Here is a 22,142-nt window from a genome sequence, read left to right as displayed (position 1 = left end):
CATGTTCAAACTCTAGATTTTTGTTCATTCCATTTCCAGCAGATACTTCATTTATTTAAAGAACAAGTAGTTCATACATACAGTCAGTTTTACAAAGTTTGGAAAATGGGAAAATAGTTTTGAGTACCACTGAAAAAAAAAGGATTATGAGATCCAACACGAAGCTTTTGATCCACATCCCTCAATTTTATTGATGTGCACAAATGAATTTTATTCCTTCTTGGCATGCCTGTGATAGAAAGCTTTTATCCTTCTGAGTCCATCATCAAGCGAAGAATACTCAACAGCAGTAGAGATCCGAAGCCAATTCTTTAGTCCAACGGTAACACCTGAAGCACATATAATCATGAGAAAGTAAGCAATCCCTTCTTTTCTTTCTTCCCCCTCCCCTCCCTCCCCAGACCAAGTTGAGAAATTAGGAAAGATCTCCATTTGTTGAAAAGGAAATGATCATAAAACATGATCTAAAGGATTTACATATAACAAATTAATCAAATCATCACATGTCAAATAGTCATACATCTCATAGAATTTGATGGATATTGCATCATTAATATCCGTCAATAAGAATAACAGGTTAACCACAATAGTTGAATTTTTCTTCCATAAATGACTAATAGTCTTTGGCTCTCACGCCAATCGGTTGGATTAGCCTTCGTTTTCAAGGGAAATGGTATGGCTTAAAGATGAGAAAAGGTTACTTCCATATCATAGTCTGCTATATAGGATGGCCAAAAGGAAAAAAGAAATTGTTAAGCATTTTGTTTGTTGGGGAATTCCATGCATCAAAACAGGTCTTAAGTTGTGTACAAATCCGGCAAGTTTCTTTTCTTTTTTGTGTGCGCATGTCCTGTATTATTTGAATTGCATCATTTTCTTTATTGAAGTGATCTTATGTGCGCTCTTATCAAGTTTATTACCCTGATGTGTAACAATCCCACATCGACTAAGTATGAGATTAATTAGTGGTTTATAAGACCCTAAGCACTCTTCCTTTGTAAGCCGGTTTTCAATGGTGAGTTCATAACAAATGGTATCAGAGTCACCGCACATATGCAGTCCATGCTGGGACGGTTGCAATCGTGCGACACGGGAAGTCATGCCGGCATGACAGTGTTCGTCCGGGACTAGAAAGACCTAGTGCACAGCCAGCCCGTGTGAGCACCGGGACCGCAGTGGATGCCGGCTGCCGAGCTTGGTAGTTGTTACAATTCCACATCGATTAAGTATGGGATTGGTTGGTGGTTTATAAGCCCTAGGCACCCTTCCTTTGTAAGCCAGTTTTCAAAGGTGAGTTCTAGCTAGTGAGTTCATAACATGATCAATTGGTTAGAAAACTAGGCACTTAAACCTTAAGAGGTAAGAATAAGGTCCAGCTCTTCTATTGTTGAAAATCTCATTACCACCTGTTTTAAATTCAGACATATGACGTGTCCAAAATTTTACCCAAAGGCTGAAACTTACCATGTCAATAATCCCCAGGACACTCTAAAGTGAGAGCATAAAGGGTAGGCGGCATCCGTCCCTTACTTGGACCTCTCTCTCTCTCTCTCTCTCCCTCTCTCTCCCTCCCATACACACCTACTCAGCCATCATCTTTTCACTCTCTAATTATTTCCATCATCTACAACTTTTCCCACACGGCTTCTCGCTTATGGATCTTTTTTTCTCAATCAACACTTCAATTGAAATTTAATTGAAGTATTAAGTGGAGTCAAGGTTCAAACTCATGACCACCCTTCTGATACTATGTTACATCACTAGTCGTTCCAAAAACTTCAAAATGACAGGAAGATGTGCGTTTAATAGTGTAATTTATATTCTACTTATTAAAAAAGAACTTACTAAAAACTAGTTTAATTTATGTTCTAAACATATTTAAAAACCATGAAGGTGCATGCCCACAAACACCATATTTTGAAGGAAAGCAAACAATTTTATCCATGAAAGTATGAGATGTTCGAAATTGTTGATTTCTTACCTGGCAGAACGATGACGGATTCTTCCTTGGCCAACTTCATTGAGAAGTCCACATCATCGATAATGCCTTCAAGTACTGATAGATTTAGCTTCACCTGTTACCAAAAATAAACCATTATTTTGAAGCCGATAAGCCTCAAAGTTTCTTATGCCCTTACCATTACAGACATGGACCCATCAGGTTTGTGTGGACAAGTCAGGCAAGGGATCTCTTTAACTCGATCAAATAAAAGGTCAGCAGCTTCTCTGAGTAGGTTTAGAATATTTGAAAAGAAATCCTCTTCAGTTTGCCCAAGGATTTGGGTAAGTGCACCCTGAAAACATAGACTATTTCGTAATACTTTTTACAATAGAACATGGTAAGGAAAGTAGGGATATAAGATAGTGTATGATTACATCCTTCATTATATGATGCTCCATTACTATTATAACACTATGCATAGAAGTACATGCTCGTTGAAGAAGCAAGCCAAGAGAATATAAGATCCAGGAAAAAAAGAAAGTAGCAACTATAAAAGGCCATTGTCATCATTTTTCATGATAAAGTTCAAGAATTAGTGAATACAGCAATTGGAACTAGAACTTACAACTTGTTATAGGTAACTCCCACATGAAATTTAGTAGTAGCAACTTCAATAGGCCGTTGCGAGTAATGCTAGGTACAAGCCCCAAATAGATAAGTCTCGTACAAGCCCTTTATAAAAAAGTGGGTCCCACTAATAAAGAATAGTTTTTTTTTGTACTTTTTTAAGATGGGGTCTTGATTTTCTTCATTATTGTAAATGTATTTATTCAATTTTTTATTTTTTATTTTTAATTTAAGAAGAAGCTCTGCAATGATTCTAAATAGAATAATGATACATAGAAAGATATATATGCATAGTTTTTCAATCCAAAAATAAAAAGAAAAATGTAATTTACGAAGTAATTTAACAAAAGCATTGATTAAATGAAAAAAGGTCCACTTTTTTACAAAGGCTTACGCTGGGCTTGTCTATTTCATACTTGTACAAATCATTTCTATATTTCTTATATGTAGACATTTTCTATATTGGAATAAACAATCAACACTTCATATCTAAAAACTAAAACTTCAAACCTGTATGCTCGGTGTATTTTAGAAAATTTAGGATGTTAGTAAACACCAAGATATTCTTCTTGTTTCATGAATTAATTCCCACCATTTGTATGTACATTCACTTAAACTTCGCAAAAAAAAAGTTATAAGAGGTATTGCATTCTTTTCTCTTTAAATTTTTTCTTTAAACAACATTAAAAAAATAGACTTAAACTAGGCACCTGCATGAATGTTGGGGGATCTGTGGTGATGTCAAGATAGCTCTGGATGCTGTCCACTAACTGGAGAGAACAAAACACAGAATAAGTTTATCATGCAAAATGCTTGTTGCTAAAGAACAAATGTCTGTCATATAGACAAGTAGCTTGAGGAAAAAACATTAATCAAAGCAAGCAAGTAATAAGTTTCACATTCTATAAGTAACTTAAGCTACTATCTTTTTTTATAAGTAATAAAAAGTAACTTAAGCTACTATCAAAATTCGAAGGTGGTGAATCTATATTTAGTCCATATACTTTGGGTTTCTCAGCGTTAGGCCAATGTGCTTACGGGTTTTATGAGCTTCTTTACCGATCCAAAAATAAAACAAATACTTTGTTTTTGAATTTCTGTGTATATCAGCTTTTGCACATCTAGAATGTTTACACGAGAAATTTACGAGTGTTTATTCAAGGGAAAAGGGTAATTTCATCCCCAAGGTACAACCCTAAGGGAAGGAACTCATCTTCATTTTTTGCCTGCAAGAATGCATTGAAGAATCACCACTTGAAAGAAGTTATCAATTACAATGCATAATCAGGTTAAAGCCTATGCTACTCAACTACATCAGCAACAATATTCTATGCAGGTCAAATCACCAATGCTATCGATATAGATAAAGCACCAACCCCTTGTTTTTGAAAGATGCCACCAGGGTCAGTTGTCACTATCCAACCAAGTCTCCATCCAGGAACAATCCATCTCTTTGATAAAGACCCAAGTGTCAGTACTGGTACAACTGATCCAAACACTCCCATTGGCACAAATGGATTATTCCCAAAAGCTAGATGGGCATAAACTTCATCTGAAATAACGAAAATACCAAGTTTTCTAGCAGTCTCTGCAATCTAAGTAAACAAAAACACAGTAATAGCAAATTTTAATTAAAAAGAGCAATCGAATCTTGAAAAGAATGCATATAACTTCATATATATGAATATTGAACCACCTTTTTCAAATGTTGATAGGTGAAGACGTTTCCACATGGATTACTAGGGTTGATGATAACCATAGCCACTGTGTTCTCATCCGCAAGAGCTGCAACAGAATCAAGATCAACCTCCCAACCTCTTTCAGGTATAAGATCGAAGTGGCGAGCTTCAAGGTTACTACAACCCGCACGAGCTTCATATTGTGGGTAACCTGGTCTAGGAAGTAGAATGTTGGCACCAGGACGTGCAAGGACGGATAATACGATTTCTATTGCTTGGGTGCAACCAATTGTGAGATACACGTCGTCTGGTGCTAAATGGTATGGAAGATCTTTAGAAAGATGTTCTGCAACAGCCCTATGATGAATTGAAGCAAAATTGTCAATCTCATTGCACTATTCTTGTATTTGCCAATATAAGAACTTACTTTCAGAGTTTTAACAAAATTGTTATATCATTTATAAAAGACTCTGATATGTTGTTTATGACACAAATTTCTGATACTACTTACCTCCTCACTACTTTGTTCCTTTAGATTCTTTTAGAATTTTTCTTTCAAGGGTTTAGATTTTTTTTCTTTTTTGATTTTAGGAAAATATGCTTAAAAAACTTCATTATTAAAGAATGCAAAAGGCATAGCCTAAGTATAAACAGAGCACACGAGGGAACACCTAACCAGAATGGAAGTGACAAGAAAGTCATGAAATCTCAGCCCATTAAAATCACTGGAAGTTGCCCAAAGGAACAAAGTACTGAAAAAGAATCCTTTAACTTCCTCCATTGTCCACTAGTGATCCTCAAGTTTCTATTATTCATGTCTCTCCAATGCACCACACTAGATAGATAGGGACCATCTTCCACACCGCACAAAGTTGAACCTACAATCCAAACATTCAATAGCAATAAGAACATTATAAATTTCTCTACCTCTGACAAACACATGTTGTGGCATGCTGCTGGGGGCTTCATCCCTAGCAAGACCAGAGGAGGTAGAAGCACCTCCCAACACCTCCCCATCATCCCTCGCCTCAGGACCATAACGAAGGCCAAGGGAGAAAGCCTCAGGAGACGCCACAGCTGAGCCAACCCCAATCCTAGGGGCCTTACCCAAATCTTCCACCAGGCGAACAGCATCGGTGTAAGCGAGTTCAACACCCCCAAACTGACGACCTCATTCACGAGGCCGCCCAAAGGAACACCCTCCTCTAGGGGAGAGGATCATCCCCAATGGAGGGAAAAGGAGAGGGAATAGAAACCTTGCTGCCGCCAATCCCCAGGTCAAGTGGAGGAGTCTCTCCACCGAAGACAGTGGTGGGCAAAGAGTGGAGAGTTGAACTTTTGCCCTCACTCTCTTCTTCAAGTTCTTCTATAATACAAGCGTCGCTGCCCTGGGCACCATGATCGCCTAGGGCACCATCTTCACCGCCCTGAGTTCCTTCGTGGGCCACCCGGTCAGCAAGGCTCAATGAAAGGCGATGTCCATATCCACATTGACATCACCGCTTTCCTTTGGCAAATCAAAAGTTTCAAATGTGGGGAATTCGAATGTCAGACTAGACGCCGAATCAAGCTGTTGAGAAGGAAGACCAAAATCAAAAGTGGTCGCTAGGTCAGAAAGGGCTTGACCCATCAAGCCCTCAAGGTCGTCAAGACCTAGAGAAGGCGCGCGTGTTGGCGAACGACTGGGGGTAGAAAGCAGGGTACCCTAAGGTTGGTTAGCCATGGGGGAGGCGCCAACACCCATGCCCACAACCCCCCCCCCCTTTCGTCGAAGGAGAAGGCGTATCTGTAGTAGCAGCGTAAGAGCGCTTCTGCAAGACCTTTGGAGTAGAGTTAGAGGAAGGCTTCATTGGGGAGATGGCACCACGACCTTAGTTAGGAAAAGGCGACCCTTGACCTTCGAACAGTCAAACATTACCAAGAAACGATCAATATTGGCGGATGTCAAAAGGACCTCGGTCTAAAGGCTGTCCTCATGCTCGGCCGCCCAGGCGGCGACCATGTCCAAAACCAAACAAAACACAATACAAGAACAAAGAAGAACCCGCCACGCGTGAGAATGAAGCTGCGCAGGGGCTAGCCACAGAAGATCAAGAATGTCGCGTATTGGGCAATAGAAAGGAAATCTCAAACCGTGGGTGAGGGCACAAACAGGAAGAGCAACCTTTTCAGCGAACCCTTCTTCATCGACGTAGCCACGGTGAGGGAGTTCCAAGAGTATTGAGTCTAGAATCCTGTAGGTGTTGCGCAAATTTGCAAAGTCCCTAGCAATAAGGATGGAACGCCACCCAAAACTTTCGAAGCATGGGACACCTTTAACAAAGGAAGACTCTGGGACATAAGGGGTTTGGGATGTGTTTCGTTGGGCCATGAGGATGATTAAGAAGCAGAAAGAAAGCAAAAATGAGAGAGTGAAGAAGCAGAGGGAAAGGAAATGATGAGAGAGGTCAAGAAGTCGAGATAGTGGGGCCTCAAGAACATAAAGAAGACAGGAAGAACTCAAGAAGAAGATGAAAAATGAGGAGTAGGTGATGGCTGCAAATCATCATTACTTGACTAAATGACGTGGCTGAAAAAGAACGTGGCGACGGTTACTGGATAACGTACGCACGTTTCTCAAGTTTGAAATTCCCGCCTCTTGGTAAGTGAAAACGACAAGCAAAGTAATTAACGGGCCAGTGGAGTGGTCCATAGGTCTAAAACCCCCCAACGGGGTAGTCCATAGGTCTAAAACCCTCAATGGGGTAGTCTAGGGGTCACAAACCCCTTGTTTGAGCAAAGCAAGATGTTTATACGTCGAAAGCAAACTAAACAAATCCCTCATTGGTGAATTCCCCACGCTTACACATGAGAGAAATTAGCAGGATAACTGGAAGAGTTAATATTGGCCTAGCCCAAACTAGGGGCCCCAAGCCCATCATCCATAAAGGATAACAACTCAAAGTAGCCGCGTGGATCGAAAGCAGGCCCTAGCAGCCCTGTTTATTAGGGCAAATAAATCCTCATGTTATGGATATAGATAATGTGCTGATTAGATAATTTTGATACGTCAGGGATAAGCCTTATAATGGCTAAGCATTGTGCAAAGTTGATCAATTTATGGTCCTCATCCAACATTCTCCACGCCTATATATAGGAGCAATAGGTAACTCTCTAATCATCTGATTAAACATTCTTGAATTATTATCCTTCATTTATTGCTGACTTAGGCATCGGAGGTATTACAGGGACACTGTACCACCTATGTAACGACTTGCAAGTTAACGATCACAACCGGTGGTGGGACACATCCTTTACACTCACAAATAGACAACACACATACACATACATACATATATAAATATATGCCTGTTCATATATATCACATTTTCCTCTAAGGTTTAACTGGAATTTGCAGCTCACCACCCGTTTTTCTAAAGCCTTATAACCATTCACTAGATTTTTTTAAAATAATAATAATAATAATAAGGAAAATATAATTGTCTCCCAAACTATTTTTCTGTCATCTAAATTACTAAAATAGTCACTGGAAACCTAAGTTGTAAACTTGTAATTTGCCCTCCCATTAATATCTAACTGTTACAATTGAAGAAAAAAAAAAAAATTGGACAACAATCCCGTGTTTTATCTTATTTTGAGATTTGGCACTTGTGCATTTTTTTTTTTTCTTTGTTACACGTTCTGTGACAAGTTTTGAATTAGTCACCTCCATTATAAATTCCATCCACATTAGTTAACGTAAGCAGCGTGTCACCCGTAAGCGTCAAACTATTTTTTTTCTTATTTTCAAAAATACCTCCACTGCTGCAAATCTGTTTTTATTTTTTTATTGTCTTTTTCTGTTTTTTTCATGTTATGTTTCACTTTTGTATTTTAATTTTGGTTTTTGAAAAAATAAATAGATTGATATCTGGCAGGCTTACAAAGTGGCAATACTATCCTGTTAACTAAAGCGAACGGAATTTGAGACGGATGGTCCTAATTTGCTTAGACATAAATCCTAACAAAAAATAGAAATGACTTTCTGCATATTTTTTCAAAAAAAATTATAAATCTATAACATATATATAAAATTAAAATTAAAATTAAATTAATCTCTTAATAATAAATTTTCTCAAAAAGCATTTCATGACTGTATACAGCCATATCCAACAAAAAAAAAAATTGCAAAAGTATAAAATCTCAAATAGAAAATAGAGTAAAGCAAGGAGATTATTGTCCAAATTTTCAAAAAAATAGTCGCGCCGAAGAAAGTAATGATTTGGAAAATCATATAAAAAATGAGTATTAGCCTGATAGCTAGGGATATATATATATATATATATATATACACATAAAAAAATAAAAAATAAAATAAAAAACACGTTATTAATATTTATTTGCATGTATTGCAATGACATCTAGAATTGGAATCTTTCTGCACAAAAAAAATTCACAGTAAAGTGGAGCAAGTAGAAACACCTCATCAGAAGACAACCGAGCAATGCTTGTCTTTTGTGTAGACGCCACATCATACAATACAAAGACCAAAAGCCTGCGGACTTTGGACATCACAAACTATTTTTATTTTTATTTATTTTTATTTTATTCGTTATTTTCTTTATCATCCATATATATTTGGTAAGGAAAAAAAAACATTATAGAATTTTTCAGCTGAAAATTTGTATATTTTACTTATACATATTGACAGGTTACGCAAGTAAACCGCGGATTTTGAAAACAGTCTTGATTGCCAATTTCAAGGGGAGGGAGGAGCTTCGGGTACGACTTGGAACTAAAGCGTACTGACAAATTTGCAGGATAAATCATTGAAACAGAGAGGATTTTGAAGCATACCTCCTAGCCTGAGCTACACCGGAGGAGGGAGGGTAGCAGTTGAACTTGAAGGACCGAACAGCATCAGCAACGTCTTCAGCGAATGAAGGGGACGTCTGGTAACTCGGAAACATTGTGGGATCAGCACGGCCAAGAGGAATGGTGGGCCGATTGTCGTCCTTATTGCGGTTTTGTATCAGCTGGTTGAGAACACCTCGAACGGAAATGGAGGAAGCGTTTAACTCTGGGTTCCCGTTGAAAACCCACTTCCGTGCTCCGTCGGTGTCCATGCCTTGGCCACAGCAACGAGGTTGGGTTTACACAGTGATGTATTGAGCACTTGAATATAGAACTCTCAATCAAGAGAGCGACCGAGAGACAGGTGACAGAGCAAAGAGGGTTTTTAATTTTTTTGAAGAAAGCAAATAGGATTTTGTATGTCTATTTTGTCACTTTCATGTGACTTTGACCCCTGGACGGACATAAAAATGGTATGGAAAATCACAATTAAATTCGTCCGTTCGATTTGACAGGTTCGGCTCTTTTGCTCGAATAACGATGCTTTCGCTCTTTTTAATGGATGCGGATGCAAGACACGTGAAAGTTTCTCGTGTATTTCTTGCGCATAACGTTATAAAACGGAGTTATTTTTGTAATGTATAAATAGTAAATTGGAATGGATTGAAATGATTTTAAATAAAAATTTATTAAAATATTATTAAAATATTAATTTTTAATATTATTATTATTTTAAAATTTTAAAAAATTAAATTATTTATTATATTTTATATAAAAATTTAACAAAAATTATTAAAATGAAATGTGATAAATCGTTTCTGTACCGGGCCCATGTCTTCAGCATAATTATAAGTTTATTATCTGTTACCATTTATTTTCTATGGACGTTTGATTCCTTTTGAATCTTCGAGACACAATCCAATGGGGCTAGGAATCCCCACGGCATCCATCACTAGAATTTTATGACCTTACTCAGACTATAAAGGAGTTGAATTTAAACAAATAACTAAGCGATAGTTTAGGGCCCGTTTGATGCAAAGATTTGTTCATCTCATTTTATTCAATTTCAACTAATCATTTCATTATTATTTATAAATCATCTCAACTTATCTCATCTCATTTTATCTCACTATTTAAACGAATTCTAAAATTACGTTTGAGTAATGAGGAAAAGGAGAAGAGGAGAATGAAAAGTAATAATAATGAGAGAGAAGATGTCAAAAGAAAAGTCAAGAATGAATAAGAGGAGAAGGAAAAAAGCAGAAAAGAAAGGAAGATGTCAGACATATAAGGAAAAGGTAGCCAATTCTCACCACTCCTAAGGGGAACACAAAAAGATGAGTCAGATAAAAGGAAATGGCTAGATGATTTCAAGGGAACTTTTTGGATTTCGACTTCGACTTCTTCTTTAACTTCTTTAACCTCTCGAAAAGGGCTCCAGCAAGAACATATTCTCTAGCAAATATATTCGAGATCTCCATTATACAATGAGAAAGAAGAGGCTATGAGGGACTATAAATAAGCTTATTATAGTAGATATTCCCTCTCCAAAAATTTCATGGACATAACTTTATGTCGAACCACGTAAATTTGTATGTCTACTTTTTTTTTTATATTCTCTGTATTTATTTTTCATTCACTTCTATGGACATACGCATAGTCGCATCGGATCATGCCGGGGGCTCCAGACTACACCGATCGAGGCCTAGATTGTCATAGCGGGTCAAGAATGACTATTTCTCCCTTTCCAGACTATTGTGCGATTTTTGGCATTAACAATTAGAGTCATCTATGGGATCGAGTTACATTTTACACCAAAAGCGGGGCAATGACAACTTTCTGACACGCTAAATAGTTTCCAAAAGGGTACATGAATGTCTCCTAGATAAATATTCTTAATCCTTCGACTTTTATTTTTATGGGTAGCACTGTTGCAAAAACTGGGCGAATACCCAAAGTTACTCATCGCTTGAATTGCAACTACTCAGTACCCTTCAAGGGTACTGTGTAAAATGTGGGAGTATGGGAGCAGTGATTCAATACAATGAATACACTTAGAATACACATGCAAGAACAAACAAGTGCACACACGTGCACAATGCATGAGATGCACAGTGGGGGGTGCACAGTAAGCTCCCTTCGCCCATTGGCCACGGTGCCGAGAGGACACCAGCAGGCACCCCTTGGCTCGCAGGTTTGCTCTGCCGACGCGGATGTGGGCTGTGGCTGGCCCATGGCCGAGATCCTTGGCCCAGTCCCACCGTGGCACAATAGGGGTGTCGACGGCCACTATGTGGACTACTGGCGTGTTCTATCTCAGCCTGAATGCCACCGGCACGCCCCGACACATGGCGGGCAATGATGGCTTGCAGCAACACACCCATGCACATTACGTGCACTAGAGAGCAGCGACTGGAACTCCTCAGCCCAGCCTCGTCGTGGCATGACAGGGCTTTCAGCAGCCACCTAGTGACCCGCCAGCATATTCTTTCTCCTCTGGAGTGGTTGTCGACCACCCCTAACCAACAGAAGCCAACCCGCAGGCAACACATGCACTGTAGTGAAACGACTGGAACTCCTCGCCAACCTTGCGGATGGCCTAGTACAACTACCAGCGACCACCACTATGGTCGCCGGTGGTTTCTATCTCCATTAAGGAGCCTCCCTTCTTGAATTGTGACGAATGCCAAAGCACCAACCTCCAGGACACCAACCGTGCCGAGACTCACAGTTGCCTGCCAACCGTCAACGAGCTATTAAGGTCGCAAGCGTACTACCTCCTAGTGACAGAGAATGCTGGCGAGACCTATCCCATTGGCCATAGACTCCCTAGCCACGTGTTTCTGTGCGTTGCTCGGCTAACACTGTCACGACCTCCCCGTCCATCTTGTGAGCTCCTCGGCCATTGGGCATGTCCTCCTTGGCCTCCTCGCCCACGTGGTGAGCTTCTTGACCACTGGCACCTCACCCACGATCAAAGATCTGACTAGATCTCCCCTCATGCCCCATGGCAGAGTCCCCCACTAGAGTCCTTGCCTACTCACACCAAGGTCTCCCCTCGGCCAAACTCCTCGAACAGATTCCTTGGCAGAACAAACTCCTCGGCTAGAACAAACTCCTTAAACAGACTCCTCAGCTAGTGAGTTGCCTCGGCCAACAAGCTCCTCAACCACTTGCAGGCAACCTCGAACAGTAAGCTCCTCGGCCACTTGCTTCTCAGTCCTCCCTCCTCACCAACCTCACCCGGTACCACTCTCCTCTATCACGACTAAAACTCCTCGCCAACCTTGCCCAACAACAGGATTCCCTGGACACAATCATCTTGCGATGCACGCAAGTGATCATCTAAGCTTCTTGGTCTAAGCGATTGCTCGGCCATATGCATGCAATCATAGAAATATCTCGGCCACTCCCTTCTTAGAAAACCCATCAAGCTCGGCTATCTTCCTCAGCCAACACTTAATGCAGCGTGCAACCTATAACACCCCGAGTCCTCCACCACGACGAGGACCATGTTTGGTCTGCCCATTGTCATGGATTGCCAAAAAAAAAAAAAAAATTGGAGGTCAAGGAAGAGGAGAAGTAGCAATCAGCAAACAATTTTAGTGAGCAAAATTTGCACGCAACGGCTAAAATGCATCGGTTGTCTATCTTTAAATTTATGTGAATTTGATTTTTACTAAAAAATATTGATTCCTGCAGTGCAAACCACCAGCCGCCAAGCCCCACTTGGGCACCACTCCGACATCCAAGTTTGTCTCCATCAGAATTAATTTCTTAGAATTAACATGCACGCAAGCATCCCGGATCTTTGTCACCATTGAAACATGGCAGCTCATGAGCAACGCGCCTTAAATTTTCTCTACGATCCAATGGGACAATCCTGGTATGCAAATCTCGCTCTTGTGGCTAGGAATTATTTACGCTAACCGGTTTGGCTTCTATAGCTTGATTAAGCGCCCCAATTGTCCACGTGCTTACCTTATCCTTATCCTTTCCCTCAGTCCACAAGGGCAGACGAGAAGAACCACGGGACGACATCTCCACCAGCAAACGTCGAGTGTATGGACTTGTGCCATAACTGCTGCCAGCGAGTTTCTTTTGGAGTTAACGAGCCTCCAAAATTCACAACTGCCTTGTGTAGGATACCTTCAAGAATGAGTCGACAGGCTTGGTAACCGCTGAGGTAGATCCAGGGGGTCAACAGGCTTCCTGACCCCTTTGCGTGGATTACCACATACAAACTCCAACACTCACATTGAAATTGAAACATTAACAACATTTCATGATGGAAAAACAAAATCTTACCAACACCATTGAAAACAAAATGTCAGATAAATATATGCTTTTCAATAATGACAAACGAGTCCAGTCTAATGAATTGCACGATCTCCATTAAGCCAAAGAGGCGGGTCTAGTCTTTTGACTGCCTGACTTACCACCATTTTCATAACGAGTTAACATTCAGGAAAGGTCAGGGATCGTCTGGCCTCTCAGGCGCTCGAGTAGGTAGGCAAGTCACTTGATTGCCTGACCACTCTTGTGCGCAACTTACGTGATCTAGTACATGTCCTGCCACACCGAGTTTCGTGCTCGCATTTTATGTGGTTGAGTACATCTCTTGCCACAACCAAGCTCCACGCTTGCCACTTACACTGTCAAGTGCCTGTCTTGCCACAGCCGAGCTCCATGCTCGTCATTTACGCAATCAAGTTCATCTCCCACCACGTCTGAGTTCCGTGCTTGCCATTTACGAGGTAGAGTATCTCCTGCCACAAATGAGCTCTACGCTCGCCACTTAGGCGGTCAAGTACCTTTCCTGCCACTACTGAGCTCTGTGCTCGCTATTTACATGGTCGAGTTCTTCTTTTGCCACGTTCGAGCTCCGCGCTCGTCATTTGCGGGTTGAGTTCATCTCTTGCCACGTTCGAGATTCGTGCTCACACCTTACGTGGTCAAGTATACCTATCACCACACCAAGCTTCGCACTTGTGTCTTATGCGGTCAAGTACACCTCCTGCCTAACTCCACGCCTTGAAATTTTTATCTCTTAACGCAAGTGAAATGAATAACTACGAACCCACTCTAGGGATTTACTTCTCTACAGATCTCAGTGGATCATTACGACTGCATATTTTATATTTAAAGATTCTTAAGACCTTCTTTTGGAGTGAATTAACCTTAAGAATCACGGGCAATTAAAGGGATAAAATATTCAATCCAAGACCAGGCCCAGCCTACCTAAAGGCCACCACTTGGAGACGAGAGAGAGAGAGAGAGAGAGAGCAAATGGAGATAAAGAAAGGACATTGAGAATGAGGATGTTAGAAGAAAAGCCAGGAAGGGATAAGAGGGGAAGGAAAAAATGGGAAGGAAATGAAGATGTCAGACATGCAAGGGAATGCAGCCAATCCTCACCAGTCCTAATGTCATGTAAAAAGAGGAGTTAGATAAAAAGAAACGACTAGATGATTTCAAGGGGACTTTCTATACTTCGACTTCAACTTATTCTTCAGCTTCTTCAACCTCTTGAAAAGGGCTCTAGTGAGAACATATTCTCCAACAAATATATTTGAGATTTTCATTGTATAATGAGAAATGAGAGGCTATAAGGAACTGTAAATAAGCTTATTATAGTGGATATTCCCTTCCCAAAAATATTGTGGATGTAGGCTTTATACCAAACCACATTAATCTGTGTGTCTCCCTCTATTTTACATTTTTAGTATTTATTTTCCATTCACCATTATGAACGTATGCACAGCCGCACCAGACCACGTCTGGGGCTCCAGACTACACCGATCGAGGCCCAAATCGGCATAGCGGGCCGGTAATGACTCTTCGTCGTAGCGGGCCGGTAATGACTCTTTCTCCCATTCTGGACTATTGTGCATTTTTTGACATTAACAAATCCCTTAATAGAACTGATTCGATGGGGGCAACAATCCATATCAACCACATTCGAGATAATCTGACTTTCGTTGAAGAAGTACTGTTGTTTAGATCAATTGGCTTTCTTCTTCTTTACCATTACGTGAGTGTTAGAGCTATATAGAAATGAAAATTTTACAAGAAAAGAGATTAGGTAGACTTGTTTTGTCTAGGCGTGGTTTGGATTCGAAGATCACTTCAGAACATCTCAACTCTTCTCATACGGTAAATTCTTCTCCAAACTTTTTATTTGTTTTCATATAGGAAAAAATAGCTTACGTTGCTTTTTACTTTTCTATGCAACTAGTGTAACGAATGCAAACGAAGACCCACGCCTTCACCCAGCCCTCCTTCACACGGGTGTAAAATAAAAAATTATTTTATATATAATAGTCAAAATTATTATTTAACGATTTTGGAAACAATTTAAAAATCATTTTTAAAACAATTTTTAGTAATCAATTTTTATTTGATATTTTACAAACAAATTCCGTTAGAAAAAAATATTGTAAACCAGAAAATATTATTATAAAAAATAAAAAATTGGGTAGGTAATTTATAAATTATTATTACTTAAAGAATAAATATATTTATAAATAAAACAAATTTATTAAAAGTACTATGCAATAATTTGTGAGACCCACATCTATCCCATCTCCAAAGAGTTAAAACCATCTCAACTCACTCCTAATCCAAACATTTTCAAAAACCATCTCACCTCAACTCATCTCAACAATTTCCTACTATTCACAATTCATCTCAACTTATTTTCGAATCCAAACGCCTTCTATATTATTGACAATTCTACGGTAGTTTTACAATCTAGCTAGTGTTGATTATTGAAAAGTAATCGCTCTTTGGTTTTTTTATTTTGGAGTAAGTTTTAGACCAAAGATCCTCTAAAAACGGAATGCTCATGACCAAAAGTTAAAAAAAAAAAAATAGAAACTCTTTCTCGACATTTTGTTACTGATTACATCACTTTGTTTTCATTTTGAATTTATTTTAGAAAGTTGTTAATATTTTTCACAAAAATATCTTCCTTTTGTTAAATAACCAACCTTTATTTTTTTAAAAATAAATAGAAATGATGTAATTAAAGTAGATTGATAAGAAAATGTGTTTACAATTTTGGAGAGTGACAAAGAGAAAGCCGAATGATAGAAATCTCGACATAAATTTTTTCAATGTAAGACAAATATCTTATTAACGGATATAAAATGGCCAACACATAAAATATTTGTTTAATATAAAGATAAGGGCGATGTATAAAAAAAACTACCCATGAAATATTGGGTGGGTCTACACCTACTGCTGCGAGCTCTTGCTAGGCCATTTTTTTTTCACATTTTTTTTTAATAATTTTTAAAAAAGAAAAAAATTCACAATATTATTGAATAATACTTTTTTAATCATTAAGTAAAAAAAAAAAAAAAAAAAAAAAAGGAGTGACCTGGAGCTCCCAGCAGGATCCCCCAGTGGAATCCCTAGCTTTTTCCATGAAATATTTTTGCATCGCTTGAAGACGTGCCAAATTTTGTAGCCCTTTTGTGAAAGATTGATGAGAGGGTTCCTAGTAGGGCTGCAACCCGAGCAACCAGTACTGTGTTTGGACCTGACCCGACCCGAACCGCTTCCCATGATACACAAACCGAACCGACCCGACATAAGTCGGGCCAACCCGTTTCTTCTCAAATTCTGCAGCAACCATTCGTGACTGTCGAATTGATCCTCTTCAACTCCAACCCACTCGAAAGCAAAACCTCCATAGCCGATATCTAAGTCCAAAAAGGCAATAAAACTCTGATTCGTTACCTCCACCATGACTATATGAAAAGCCCATTGACAGGATCAAGAGATTGCATGTGCTCCAATCAGAGATCAAAAACAGAAATTTATATTAATTTTACCTGGGGCGTGTTTTTCTCTTCTATGCGTCTTCGAATCTAAGTATGACTCTGAGCTGTCCAGCAAGTGAAGGTCCAGGTGGAGAGGATCAAACACTGCAAGCACAAACGAGGCCTCCATGGTGTTGAAGAACTGCAAGTGTTTCTCGTTGGTCCACAAACGAGTTTGATGGGTTAGAAAGTGCGAGTCTATAGCACAGGAAAACCACCTCCAAGACGACCGAGAAACACACACCTTGATTTACGCAGCTGCATTCGCCAATCCGTACCTTGATTTTACATCCTCAAGCTCCAAAAGTAATCGGCAGAAGGTCATCTGTACGCGGCTGCATACCCCTTGATTTCTCGATTTTACGCTTGATTTCTCGTTGTCTTGATAGCTTGCGGTGTCGGCACTTTGCTCCTGATTCGTGGGGGTTGGTTTTAGGGCTGTGGAGAAAAGAAGAAGAATCGTGTGAAAATAGAGAAATAGTCGGATCATTTTGACATTTAGCGGGTTCGACCCGCAAACTAGTTCAAATCGTATTTTTTCGGACGGGTCAGGTCGAATCTATCGGACGGAAGAGTTCTACACTTTTCTGCACAGCCCTAAATGGAGTACATAGGCTTGTGATATGTTAGGCTAGCTAGGAACTAGGGTTGTGCAGAAAAGTGTAGAACCCGTTCCGTCCGATAGATCCGACCTGACCCGTCCGAAAAAATACGATTTGAACTAGTTTGGGGGTCGAACCCGCTAAATGTCGAAATGATCCGATTATTTCTCTGTTTTCACACGATTCTTCTTCTTTTCTCCACAACCCTAAAACCAACCCCCACGAATCAGGAGCAAAGTGCCGACACCGCAAGCTATCAAGACAACGAGAAATCAAGCGAAAAATTGAGAAATCAAGGGGTATGCAGCCGCGTACAGATTACCTTCTGCTGATTACTTTTGGAGCTTGAGGATGTAAAATCAAGGTACGGATTGGCGAACGCAGCCGCGTAAATCAAGGTGCGTGTTTCTCGGTCGTCTTGGAGGTGGTTTTCCTGTGCCATCGACTCGCACTTTTTGACCCATCAAACTCGTTCATGGACCAACGAGAAACACTTGCAGTTCTTCAACACCATGGAGGCCTCGTTTGTGCTTGCAATGTTTGATCCTCTCCACCTAGACCGTCACTTGCTGGACAGCTCAGAGTCATACTTAGATTTGAAGACGCATAGAAGAGAAAAACACGCCCCAGGTAAAATTAATATAAATTACTGTTTTGATCTCTAATTGGAGCACATGCAATCTCTTGATCCTGTCAATGGGCTTTTCATATGATCATTTCTCTTATTTTTCATCCTCAAAGTTTATCAATGAAACATTAACACATAATCATGAATGAATGCTGGATACCACCATGAATCTCATACATATATATATAGCTAGTTTTAAAACATTGATCAAAGAATGAGCTAGATGAGTCAACAAGTTCATACCTCTTGAGAATCTTCAAGTGAGATGAATCCAAATGTAGATGTTGGAAGGACGAAAACAGGGAAATTAAATTAGAGTTGGAAATCCTCAAGATTTATATATTGCTAAATTTCCTACTTCTGGGTTTTAATGGGAAATCAGTTATTTGAACAACATAAAACTCTCTATTTTTGGAGGATTTATACAACCTCATACTAGTTGGTTTCGAGACATAAAGAAAGCAGGATGTTTCATGCATTTGGAGGTTGGTCACATGAAAATTTGTGTATGGAGCAACATATTTTGTCGGTCTTTTAGAGTATGCTAATGGTTTTTCTCAAGTTTTTTTTGTATTAACCAATCTATGAATGAACACAATTAATCGACCAATCGATAATCCCACTGAAAGATCTTGGTTTGGAGTAATAACTACATAATTTCGTAGTACAGACACATGGTACTATCATTCTATCATAAGATCTCATATCAATTAAAATCATTTTAAAATTTGCTGATGAAGAGTGTTTTCTTAGTTGATCTTGTACATATTGAGAATACCTATGCTATGACTCTCAAATTGGAAATGTGTAGTTCTTAGTCACCCCAATCTCAACATACAAAGCATTCAAGGGAAAGGGTACAATGATTAAAATCATTTTCCATTTTCAAATTCAACCGATCATTTTGATGAGGTTCACTCTTTGAACTTATTTTATGCAAATACCGTACGTATGCGATGATTGAACCATCTTGATGAAAAAGCAAATCCATTGACAGTGGGATTTTGTCATTATGTAAAAACTCTGAAACCATCTTTGATATATCACATTCATCTTTGTAAGAAGACTCAAGTCATTTCAAATGCTATGCATCTAGCCAAACTGAGTGTTCTAAACTATTGAATATTAGTTTGAATAGTAATAAAAAAATAATAAAAATAATAATAAAATAATAATAAAATAAAGAATAAAGTTCTTTCTTTCAACCTTGGATCCTAAAATTGCATGCATGTCCTTCAACAACGATGATATTTGCAATCTTGTTGAAAGGTTTTATCTTTAGGATTTTACAAAGTACGAAAAAATTCATTTGACGTATCAATTGCAGTGCTTGCTTCAGTACCATCTTGATATGAAAAGCTTATCTACAACATTTATGTTGCGTTAGGCATTATTAGCAAAGACGGGAAAGTTAAAAAACTATTATTTAATTGATAGATTTATTTGTCTTTTGTTCACTCTTCCGGTTCAACGGTTATTACAGAAAGAGCATTCTCAATCATGAATATTATTAAAAGACGAATATTATGTATCAACTATTATTTATTCATATATTTCATACTTGTGATTTTTTTATAGAATATGAGAACGTTTTTCATAAAATATGAGGTATGAAGTGATGAATAATAACTGATAAGAAGAATTTTTGTTGTTAAAATAAGGTTTCACAACAAGATATTGATAACTAATTCCTTACAAATTATTTATATTAAAAAAGAAATTAGTACAAAAGTGTTGATACATGGTTCTTATTCACTATAAAAACATCAATGGGTCCAACTATATATGATGGAAAAATTAGTGAAATTTTTGTTTTTCTACGGTTTTTAATTCCTAGTTGTAAGACAATATCAATTTATGAAGAATTTTATTTATGTTTTTTCTATTCATTCTATAATTATATTTTGTTTAATATTATTTCTCCATTAGTCCCACCGCAAAGTTTCTAGAATTCCTGGATTGGCCCCTGGCCAAGACTGTACCAATCAAAACCCAAGGTTGGGCTAGTTGTGTACAATTTGAAACTACCAGATGGATCGCACATTCCTCCTGTTTTTCATGGCTTGCGTTTTGACGTCGAGATGAGATACACAATAATGAAATAGTTCAAAATAAGATGTTTTATAAAATTTTAAAAAATGAAAGAGAAAAAATTGAATAAAAATATTATAAAATTAAAATATTATTGTAACATAATTTTTTAATATTACTTTTATTTTGAGATTTAAAAAAGTTGAATTGTTTTTTGTATTTTATTTGAAAGTTTGGAAAAGTTGTAATGATTAGATGAAAAATTTAAAAATCTGAAATTGAAAAGTGTGTGTTTGAATAGTGTTTCGATGAAGATCCATATGGGGCCTAAAATATAAGCTCATGAACATTATAGGTTTTTACACTGGTATCGAGTATCCGAAAACAAAGTCAGATATATTATAATTAATGCTTCGGATGATCTTCCCATAGTTACAAATGATGTGGATCTTCAAGTCACACAAAAGACAATCAAAGATTACAAGAAAAGGGCCTAAACTTACTATAGAAGCTTTAATAAAAGAGAAAACTTATTTATCATCCGGTTGATATTTCTTACACCGCACACCGTGACGTGACATACCTGGTTTGGAGGCCACGTCACGGATCTCAGATTACAAATCAAAATCCTGAGCCCTCTCTCTCTCTCTCTCTCTCTCTCTCTCTCACTTCCTCCCATTCTCCTCAAGTCCGTTCTTTCCCCATTTCTTGATTCTCTCTGCACCCCTCTGTTGCTTCTCTCTCTGTTGATAGTTGGTCTCTCTCTTCTCTTAGTAAATCCAAAATCATGGTTGTTGTGGACGTGTTTCACAGCTCCAAGCACGCAATCACCTGTAATCGAAGAGAGATAGGGCTTGAGGATTCTTGGGAACGCCTCTGATGCTTAAGTCAGTAAAATAATAGAGATTTCTTAGGGAGTAGAAGAAGATCCTCATTATAGGCTTGGGTGGTATATATAGAACCCATGATATCTTTTGTTTCATGTGGTAACCGTCTAATCCATAATTTGAAATTCAAGTTACCGAATAAACTGATAACTACTCTCCCAAGATTCTTGGGTAGATATCACTATATTCTTTCAGTAGGCCAAGTCCTCGACTCAGGGTTTATAGAGTTATGCTTGGGCTTGGGCCCATGATATGGTCCAACAGGCCCCCGCAAGGGAAAATGATTAAACCCTTTTCAGTTATCTCGTGAAATCTCATCATGCGTAGTTTGATGGGACTTGTAATAGTGGTGTCGCTTCATTACGTGGGTTTTCCGTCATTTCATGCCACTCTATCAGGGTGTTGTTCCACTTTCATGCCCCTTCACATACCCCCTTCCGTTTTTCATTCAGTTACTTTCCTTCTCGAACATTCCTTTTCTCTATTCTCACCCTTTTAGTATTCTACCTTTCTTCTAGACACTCTGCTTTCCATGTGCACCCTTGCTTGTTACCTTTCGAAACAAAGACATATTCCAAATCCAATCTCCCTTCTTGCTCACGCGGGGACAGATCTTCACGACTCCGAGACCCTCCTCCTGAGAAGATGGCCGCTCACCCTCATCCTGAGAAGATGGCCGCTAAGCCTCACCCTAAGGGGGTGGTTGCTCCTTGTTCTATCTTCGAAGGCCATCGATGGGCTTCGTCTGTCACCTGCCACGAGTTGGACTCTAAGAGGGATAATTACTGGATCCAAGACTCCGTGGTTTTGGGCCTGCCTGAGCAGCTTCGTGGAGCCATAGATATGAGGGGTTTGACCATTTCTATGGCCTTGTATTTAGCCATGTTCTCGATGGGGCTTCGTTTGCCCTTCGTCCATCCTGTGCATGACGTGTTAGACTTTTTTGGTCTTGCTCCTACTCAACTTGTGCCCAATCTTGGTGGAGTTTGATGGCTTGTTGTGTTCTTTGGCAGCGAGTTTTGGAGCCCATAGGTGATGAATACCTTGACATTGCCACTCGTGAACTCCTTTCCTTGCTTGGTTT

The 22,142-nt window shown here is 39.0% G+C and overlaps 1 protein-coding gene across 1 annotated transcript; it reads right to left on the bottom strand.

Annotated features, from left to right (window-relative positions):
• Positions 1-22: 22 nt before the first annotated feature.
• On the bottom strand, positions 23-9,553 carry LOC121251624 (nicotianamine aminotransferase 1-like). Its single transcript, XM_041150909.1, has 8 exons — positions 9,494-9,553; positions 9,085-9,462; positions 4,266-4,605; positions 3,946-4,164; positions 3,280-3,339; positions 2,139-2,294; positions 1,982-2,075; positions 23-329 (listed from the first exon to the last, which is right to left on the bottom strand). The coding sequence occupies exons 2-8, from the start codon at positions 9,351-9,353 to the stop codon at positions 211-213; spliced, it is 1,257 nt and encodes a 418-aa protein (XP_041006843.1). The 5' UTR covers positions 9,354-9,462; positions 9,494-9,553; the 3' UTR covers positions 23-210.
• Positions 9,554-22,142: the final 12,589 nt, after the last annotated feature.

The sequence above is a fragment of the Juglans microcarpa x Juglans regia genome, chromosome 2S, assembly GCF_004785595.1.
Source record: "Juglans microcarpa x Juglans regia isolate MS1-56 chromosome 2S, Jm3101_v1.0, whole genome shotgun sequence".
Classification (NCBI taxonomy): Eukaryota; Viridiplantae; Streptophyta; class Magnoliopsida; order Fagales; family Juglandaceae; genus Juglans; species Juglans microcarpa x Juglans regia.
The sequence above is the reverse complement of the archived record's forward strand: the minus strand, read 5'-3'. Positions and strand labels throughout refer to the sequence as shown.